The sequence below is a fragment of the Pagrus major genome, chromosome 10 (assembly GCF_040436345.1).
Source record: "Pagrus major chromosome 10, Pma_NU_1.0".
Taxonomy (NCBI): Eukaryota; Metazoa; Chordata; class Actinopteri; order Spariformes; family Sparidae; genus Pagrus; species Pagrus major.
Window position 1 is genome coordinate 619,262 of NC_133224.1, and position 9,831 is coordinate 629,092.

The 9,831-nt window shown below is 43.7% G+C and overlaps 1 protein-coding gene across 1 annotated transcript; it reads right to left on the reverse strand.

The window, feature by feature from the left end:
• Positions 1-215: 215 nt before the first annotated feature.
• LOC141003489 (nephronectin) lies at positions 216-9,157 on the reverse strand. The gene is made up of 13 exons (XM_073474841.1): positions 8,984-9,157; positions 7,614-7,714; positions 7,414-7,506; positions 6,721-6,840; positions 6,172-6,291; positions 5,947-6,081; positions 5,205-5,279; positions 3,961-4,845; positions 2,984-3,067; positions 2,635-2,733; positions 2,263-2,449; positions 2,040-2,124; positions 216-1,949 (listed from the first exon to the last, which is right to left on the reverse strand). Exons 1-13 carry the CDS (start codon positions 9,058-9,060, stop codon positions 1,863-1,865), a joined length of 2,148 nt encoding a protein of 715 aa, XP_073330942.1. The 5' UTR covers positions 9,061-9,157; the 3' UTR covers positions 216-1,862.
• Between the last annotated feature and the right edge of the window lie 674 nt (positions 9,158-9,831).

Genomic DNA, 9,831 nt, shown 5'->3' on the forward strand with positions numbered 1-9,831 from the left:
TCATTTAACCAGTTTGTTTTTTTAATGTTAAGTTTCAGTTTTAGTGTCGATTCGACAAGAAGAGTGAAAACTGATGCAGTGATGTTCAGATCCAGCAGGAGGCGACGTTCACTCACACAACACAACACAGCACAACACAGCACAGCACAACACAACACAACACAACACAACACAACAGTGTCTCAGAGCCGTCTGATCTGTTGAAGGTGGTTTAGTTTATTTATTTGTGAACAGTCTGAATGTGTTGAGGTCAGAACTTTTCTCAGATTCATCCTGAAGGATCGACTAAAACAACAATCATGACAGACAAACAAAAGATAAATATTCCTCCGGACAGACGACCGAACACTTCCTGTTGTACCTGAACACATCGTGGTGAGTTAATGAACACAGCAGAGTCAACAGTGGACACATTGTTTCCTCCAGGAGACGTTCAGGTACTTGTGTTCAGACGTAGTCAAAGAAAACACCAGTTTCTTCACGTTAGTCACTTTTTGAATCGACCAATAAAAAATCTGAACGCTTGATTATTGATTATTTTTCTGTCAGTCGACGAATCGTTTCATCGACAGAGAAAATAATAAACGAGCTGCTGCCGGTGAGAGTGAGAGAGGTTACCGTGGTGATTACAGGGTTAACGAGCAGGGCTGTGACCACACACACACACACACACACACACACACACAGGAAGCTAAATCACAGGTTAGACGTGTTGTGAGTTCATAAACTGAGGAATCTGTTGAGCTGAAGCACCAATCAGGCTGCTCCGCCCACCAGTGTGTGTGTGTGTGTGTGTGTGCTCTAAAGCAGATGTTCGACACACACGCCAGCAGACAGATTACTGCCTCCTCCTCCGCTTCCTCTCTGTCTTCCCGCAGGTGATGCTGCAGGTCAGAGGTGGAGCAGCTTCACCTGAGTCATCACCTCTAAACTCTAACTTCTGTTTTGTGTTTGCAGAAGCAGGAAGTAACTAAGTACATTTACTCAAGTACTGAAGGTGTGATCTTTAGTTTCTTTAAAAATGTAATTTTAACAAACAAACCCACAGAAGACGACTGACGAGGTGACAAACATCAGTCTGACGCATCATCATCGTCGAACAACAGGAAGAGGAAACACAATCTGAGTGAAACTGTCCGACTCTTCTTCTTCTGGTTCTTTAAATCAGAGGACATGAAGAAGACGAACAAGAGCTTTGTTTTAAAATATCACAAATTATTTAACAAGTTCCTCAATTCAACGATCTAACGCGTCTACAGAGGAGGTGAGGACCAGAACAGAACCTACAGTGGTTCTGATTCTCCTCCATTATTGGGCTGAAACATATATTTACAAAATCTGAAACAAATGTCCACATGATGACGCACACATATATAACTACTGTTTATATAATCAGGTTTATGTGACAATATCGATCATGTAGTCGTAGAAAAAATATTTACACACAAGTACAAAAATAACAAGACACACGTGAAACCATGGAAACGCTGAGAAACTCAGTTTACAGAGTTTTTAAATGTTTTAGAACGAGACGACTTTTTATCATCACGGAGAAGAAAACAACAACTGACGAAGAAATGAGGCGAAGACAAAGAGAAACTAAAACCTCTTCTGCTGGTTAAGCAACGAATATTTTACTTTCTGCAGTGAATGTTCGACCAACGCACGCACGCACGCACGCACGCACGCACACACACACACACGCACGCACACACACACACACACGCACGCACACACACACACACGCACACACAGAGCTGGTGTGTGTTTTCGTCTGTCACAAAAACAAAAATATTTCTTCTTCTCTGAAAGAGAATAAACCTGATAACTTGAGTTCATTCAAAGAAACAGCAGCTGTGATGTCATCGACATGCCCCCCGTCTCAGTGTGACATCATCAACAGCGATCTGTCCTCGCCGTCCTTTCCTCCGCTCAGCCTTCAACAACACCTGCACACACATACACAAACTGTCATCATCATCATCGACAAACACACTGAACTCTTCATTAGTCTGTGTGTGTGTGTGTGTGTGTCTCACCTTGTCCACAGAGTGCGTTGTCAAGGTAACCTGTGTGTGTCTCCAACCGTGTCCACCTGTCCTGCTCCAGAGGGCGGGGCCGTACCTGCAACAGCCAATCAGGACAGAGGCTTCAAATGTTAAAAGTCGTTCAGACACCAGAACTTTATTTCAGTTGACGACTAGTCGATGAATTCTTGCAGCTCAGCTGACAGGAAGTTGAATATATAACCGGTTCTGGTACCGTTGGTCTCGTCCTGTCTTCCTGACAAACAGCTGCAGCACGCCCACATGATGCCCCGTCAGCCAATGGGAGAAGGAGAAACACAGGTCACCGTGACTCCAGGGTGGGACTATTTGAACAGCCAGTCGAGCGCCGCGGACGCTCCTCTGTCCCGCCTTCAGCTCCGGGACGGACAGGTACCGCCCACCTGAGAGGAGACATTCATTAACACTGTGGTTCTGCTCCAGTTAGTAGTCACAGGGTCCAGCTGGAGGATCAATGAAGGACCTGATGAAGTGGACCCTGACACACGTATTAATCAGTATGTGATTATCAATATGATCAATATGATCAATGCATCAGTCATTATCAATTAAAGGTGTGATGTGTGACCTGCAGCACTGTCGACGATCTCCCAGTGCAGATCTCCTTCTCTGTCCGACACCCAGTCACACAGACCGTGATCGAAGGCACAGTGGAGCACACCCACCTCTACAGCACACACACACACACACACGCACGCACACACACACACACACACACACACACAGGGAAAAAAATGAGGCATTGTTCGTACGGGAGCCCTCAGTGGACAAAATACTGTGTTTATGCTGCATTCACAAGTGCAGTAAAGACAAACAGATGACAGTGTGAAGAACTTATAATATATTCATGTTTTATGTTAATGTCCTTGTGATTAATTATTTAATAACATCCACACATGAGCCGGACAAACACTCACCAGGATCGTCTCTGGAGGCCTCGGCTGTGTTTCCCAGCTCGATGTCAAACTCCCACACCTGGTTGTGACCGGGCTGTCGAGGGACTGCAACACACACACACACACACACACACACACAAAACATTCACATCTGAGAAGCTGGAAACAGTGAATTAATGTCATTATTTCCTGAGTAATCTAATCTCATTTATCCTGGGAAAAAGTCCAAATTCTGTCACAAAGTCCAAATTCTGTCACAAAGTTCAAATTCTGTCAAAAAGTCCAAATTCTGAAAAAAAGTCCAAATTCTATCAAAAAGTCCAAATTCTGAAAAAAAGTCCAAATTCTGTCAAAAAGTCCAAATTCTATCAAAAAGTCCAAATTCTGTCAAAAAGTCCAAATTCTGAAAAAAAGTCCAAATTCTGAAAAAAAGTCCAAATTCTATCAAAAAGTCCAAATTCTGTCAAAAAGTCCAAATTCTATCAAAAAGTCCAAATTCTGTCAAAAAGTCCAAATTCTATCAAAAAGCCCAAATTCTATCAAAAAGTCAGAATTCTGAAAAAAAGTCAGAATTCTGAAAAAAAGTCCAAATTCTGTCAAAAAGTCAGAATTCTGGAAAAAAGTCAGAATTCTGGAAAAAAGTCCAAATTCTGGAAAAAAGTCCAAATTCTGGAAAAAGTCCAAATTCTGGAAAAAAGTCAGAATTCTGGAAAAAAAGTCAGAATTCTGGAAAAAAGTCAAAATTCTGTCAAAAAGTCAAAATTCTGTCAAAAAGTCAAAATTCTGGAAAAAAGTCAGAATTCTGGAAAAAAGTCCAAATTCTGGAAAAAAGTCAGAATTCTGGAAAAAAGTCAGAATTCTGGAAAAAAGTCAAAATTCTGGAAAAAAGTCAGAATTCTGGAAAAAAGTCCAAATTCTGGAAAAAAGTCAGAATTCTGGAAAAAAGTCTAAATTCTGAGAAAAAGTCCAAATTCTGAGAAAAAGTCAAAAGTCCTCACTGTGCACGTCCCCTCGCTGTCTTTGCGTCACGTCCTTGTTGATCCGGTTGTTCACGGTAGTCGTCAGCAGGGAGGTGGTGGTTGGTTCCACTGTCATAGTGATGATAGTAGTCGGTGGAGGAGGAGCGGTGGGACCTGGTGATGGAGTAGCAGTAGGTCTTGGTGGTGGAGTCGTAGGGGTTGTAGTAGGAGTTGTAGTTTGTGTAGTAGTGATAGTAGTAGTAGTTGGAATTGGTGTAGTAGTAGTATCAGGAGTTGTGGTAGTAGGAGTTGTAGTAGTAGGAGGTGTAGTAGTTGTAGGAGTTGTAGTAGTAGGAGGTGTAGTAGTTGTAGGAGTTGTAGTAGTAGGAGGTGTAGTAGTTGTAGGAGTTGTAGTAGTAGGTGTAGTAGTAGGAGGTGTAGTAGTTGTAGGAGTTGTAGTAGTAGGAGTTGTAGTAGTAGGTGTAGTAGTAGTAGGAGTTGTAGTAGTAGTAGGAGTTGTAGTAGTAGGAGTTGTAGTAGTAGGTGTAGTAGTAGGAGTTGTAGTAGTTGTAGCAGTAGGTGTAGTAGTTGTAGTAATAGGTGTAGTAGTAGTATCAGGAGCTGTGGTAGTTGGAGTATCCAGTTCAGTTGTAGTAGGCAGAGTGGTAGAAATAGTGATGGTAGTAGCCAGTGTTGTACTTGAAGTAGTAGTAGGAGGTATTGTAGTGGTTGTCATCAGAGTGGTAGTTGTCGTGGTCGTTGCCTGAGTTGTCGTAGCAGTAGTAGTGGTAGTAGTAGCAGTAGTAGTGGTAGTAGTAGCAGTAGTAGTAGTAGTAGCAGTAGTCGGAGTTGTAGTGGTGGTGGTGGTGGTGGTGGGAGTTGTAGTTCTTGGCTTCTGTGGCTCCAGAGTGACTTTGAGGACAGCTGGAACAAAAAAAGACACTAACATGATATAAACTCCATGAATCCAGTTTTCATGAAAATGTTAATTTAATTCTTTAAGTTTAATTTGCTTTTTTAGACATTTTCTTTGTGTCAACACAGAACACACACCTGCTGATGGTTCAGTGTTCTACCTTTTTTTTTACTGTTTGTTTCAAAGGTTACGTACCTGAACGACATAATTTATGTCAATAACAATGATACATTTGCAGAATAGCATCATAGGCTTAATCTTGGATCAGAACATACAGCCTCATATTGCATTTTAAGTGTAATCCGACTGACATGCTGTTGGTTTAAACTCTAAACGACTCCAAGTGGTGTTTGAGGAGTGTTGTTACCTGCACAGCTGCCGCCTTTACACCTGCACTTTGGAGAGGCTGGATTCAGAGAACAGAACGGCCGAGTGTCCTTATCTGCCAACACCCAAGAGAGAGAGAGACACTGAATATCACATCTGGTTCAACAGATCATTGGTTTTATGACCTGACAAACTTCAAATAAAATTCATCAAAAATAAAACAAACCGCAGCCTTCGGTGATTTAACAATAAACAACAAAAGATGGAAATTCAGTTTGTTACATTGTTCAGCTTCAAATCTGTCCAGAGTGAACCCTCTTCATAAACAAATTGATAAAGGATCTTTGGCAATGTCATCAGTTTAATTTGGTTCAGTTTTTTCCTCCAGAGTGAACCCTCTTCACAAAGAAATCAATAAAAGATCTCTGAAAAAGAAAATAAACCAACATCTGTGATGCTGTCAGTTTCCTCTGGTACCAGTCAGCTGATCGTCTTTTGGAAGTGATGCCGTAGGCTACATAAGTTAGCTGTAGGCTAATGTCAAGCTAGCTACGGGTTAATGCTTAGCTAGCTGTGTCGTCTTTAGCATGATGTTTTGTCTAATTTTCTGAATGTGTACTGTCAGCGGGGTGAACAGAAACAAGAGTCACATGAGAACGCCAACTTGTACCAAAACAAACATGGCCGACAACCAGCTGAAGAGTTGAAGAGGCTAAAAACGGAGGAAAACAGCACAGAGTTTGGTGGAGACGGCTCGAGGTGAAGCCGTGTCTCTGCCTCACCGATGCAGGTGTACCGTCCGTTGATGTACGTGAGTTTGAAGCCCAGGTGACATTTACACATGAAGCTCCCGAATGTGTTCACACACTTCCTGCGCCGAGGACACACATCGACGCCCAACACACACTCATCGATGTCTGCAGAGAGAGAGAGAGAGAGAGAGAGAGGATGAACTACATCTCTGTCAATGTTTCATCACCCCGCAGCAGAAAAACCACCAGACTGACCGATGCAGGTGCGTCTATCAGGACCCAGCCGTAACCCCGGCGACGGACAGGTGCATCGGACCGCCCCCTTGATGACCTCACAGCCGTACTGACAGTTGGCATGGTAACAGGTGCGAGCGTCTATAAAAACAAACACATCAGAGAAAAGCTTCCAAAATGTAAACTATTACATATTACTATCGTTGGAAAGTAATAAGTTACGTGTGGAGTAATGAGTTACTGATACTGAAGTCTCCAGCTACTTCAGTTGTTTAGCAGAATGCTACAACTCTGTTTTACTGTGAAGCTGTGAAACTTCTCCTGATTTTATATCATCATGGAGGGAGGAGATGATGACGTGTGCAAAACTCCCTTAGGAATCTTCATGTTTTAAAGTTTTCTTCAGTATGACAGTGATCCAGTGATGGTTGTCTGTACATCCCTGAGTACACTGCTAACGGGAGCTGCTAACAGGAGCTGCTAACGGGAGCTGCTAACAGCTAATTCGGCACACTTTTAAGTTTAAACAGTCCACAGCTGCTTCAGCTGTTCCGCAGGATGAATACTCACTCCTGCAGCTGCCGTCCGGCTGCGCTGCGAATCCGTCCTGACAGTAACACTTGTAGCTGCCTGGCGTGTTCATGCAGCGATGCTTACAGGGCCGAGGCTTCACACCACACTCGTTCAGATCTGACACACACAACACACAACACACACACACACACACACAAGACAATACAGAGGGCAAAGGGCAGACGTCAAACATTAACCTCAGAGGCACATTTTCTCTGCTTTCACTCTTCTTGTCAACCTGTAGGATTAACCTTTGACCTCCAGCCTGTTAGTCACAGAGAGCCTGTGTGTGTGTGTATGTGTGTTTGTGTGTGTGTAGTCTTATATTACAGAGTGTGTTTAAAGCCAGATGTTGTTTTATAGTCAGGATATGACTCATAATGTAGCCTCTAATCAGGAGATTAAGAGTGTGTGTGTGTGTGTGTGTAGGTGGGTGGAGTACACCTCCTTGGTCTAAGTTTGGAAGCAGCGGTGTGTGTGTGTGTGTGTGTGTGTTTTGGGGGTCTTCAGGTAAAACACGCCTTTGCAGGTCAAACAAGCACGACAGGAATGTGTCTCTCTTCTTGTCTCAGAGGCATGATGGGAAATCAAATCTGTGTGAAGCTACAGAGAGCTGTGGCTTCTTCACACACACACACACACACACACACACACACACACACACACACACACACACACACACACAGTTACCTTGGTTACAGGCCTTGCCGGTGTATCCTGGGTGACATTTGCATCTGTCTGGTCCGACACACTCGCCGTGTTTACAACCCTGCTGACAGTGAGCTACACACACACACACACACACACACACACACACACACACGTTCATATACAGTACAAGCGTCTGCTCTGAAGGTTTCTACTATATGTGTGTGTGTGTGTGTTCTCACGTTGACAGTGTCCCCGGTCCATCTGTCTCCAGCCCCAGCAACACTCCACACTGTTGCCGTAGCGACAGAGACCGTCGGACAACGCGACCTGGTCCGTCAAGCTGCAACACAACATCACACACACACACACACACGTATATATTCAGAGGAGTGGATATGTTTAACATTCGTCCTGAAGTGCCGACTGTGTAGTTCATGTCGGCTGTACGAGTTTAGACCGGCTGAAGTGTGTCAGTGTGTGTGAGTGTGTGTCAGTGTGTGTGTGTGTGTCAGTGTGTCAGTGTGTGTGTGAGTGTGTGTGTGAGTGTGAGTGTGTGTCTATACGTTCTTGCCATCTCCTGTTTCCAGGCGCCTGTCTGAACATGACTTATGTCAGACGGGGGGGGGCAGTGAGCTCGTCTCTTCACATACTTTCACCACTTCAGTCCTCGTCTGTGGTTTGTCTGTTCTCTCATTATTACATTTAAACTGTTTTTATTTACAGACACTGTTTTAACCAGTGGATTTATATTCTGGCCGCTCACTCTGACTAGAATAATGTTGGATCACGCAGCTTTATTATCCATAAACTCTCATCTACTTTAATCTTTGCTTCGTATTTTGATTTCCTCTTCAGCTGCGGTCTACCGAAGTGCCTTTGAGCCTCGACCAGCATCAGCTTAATGAAATGTGAAACATAATCATTGAGGAAAAACTCCAAAAACATAAAGTTCATACAATAAAAACAAAAAGTTCACTGTAGAAATCACTTTATACGACCACAGACCCATTACAGTCTGTCACTTGGCTGTAATGGATAATATACACTCATATCTTGACATTATTATAAATCTGTTTGCAGCTGCAGTGAATTATTGAGGATAATGAGTTAGAAAATACCAGTAAGAAAGTTCAATATTGACAATTCACAGTGTTGTAAAAAGTACTAAGCAGTCATACTCGAGTAAAAGTTAAGTTATGGTGTTAAAATATTACTTTGGTAAAAGTTAAAGTCTCCCATATGTAGAGTACTCAAGTAAAAGTCTTAAAGTATCTGATTTTAAATGTACCGAAGTATCAAAAGTACAAGTAAAAGTAAATAATACATATACTTACATTTGTTTTCCGTTATTTAAAATATAAAAATGTGCTGCTTTGACTGATGCAGCATGTAATCAGTAACTAGTAACTAAAGTTATCAGATACATGAAGTGGAGTGGAAGTATAAAGTAACAGAAAATGGAAATACTCAAGTACAAGTTCCTCCAAATTGCACCTTCGTACAGTACTCGAGTAAATGTACTCAGTTACATGCGTCAGTGAGAGTACAGTGTCCAGAGAAGTAACTAAAGTTACAGGATCATTAAGTTCAATGAAAGAAAGTTCTCGACCTGTCCTCGTCCAGACGCTGGGCCCGGCTCCACACACAGAACACGGACAGCAGAACCACACTGACCCGGGTCAGCATTCTGTTCCTGTTCCAGAACCAGTCCGGGACAGAAAACAAGCTAACAACCGCCTGTAGCGACAGTCAGTGAAGACATGTCAGCGGGGCGACGCGGACCGGTGATGGTACCGACCCAGGAGAGGGTAGAAGAGTATTTAAAACAGCCGTTAAACGGTTCCGCTCAGTGACTACTGGTAAAACAAAAACAGCTGCTGACGTAAAACACGACGCGACGGCGACACGTTTAATTAAAGACGTTAAAAACACGCAGCTCCACCGGACCGGACCCGTTACAGCCTCCTCACCGGACCGGACCCGTTACAGCCTCCGCACCGGACTGGACGGGGGCTGCTCGCGTGAACGTGCGCCGTCCGAGCGTCGCGCGCGCCCGAGGACAAGTGAGCTGATTGGTCGGTGGAACGTTCTGATTCCAACGGTTGGTGTCGCGTGCCGGTGGAACCCGACAGAGCCCGCGAAGAGAGACGTCACTCACACACACACACACACACTCAGACACACACACACACACACACACACACACACACACACACACACACACACACACACAGAGGTGTCAACACACACACACGCACACACACACACACACACTGTGTTGACTGTAAACACTTTGAGCTCATTAGTGAGGAAATGAAGCTGCAACATGAAGCTGGCGTGTTTCAGCTTCACTGTGAGACAAGATGGAGGTCGGAGAGGAAGCACTGTGGTGATGCAGACAGGTGATGTACTGATCCAGTTGAACTGGGTCATCAATCACACGATGTTTGTCAGTTT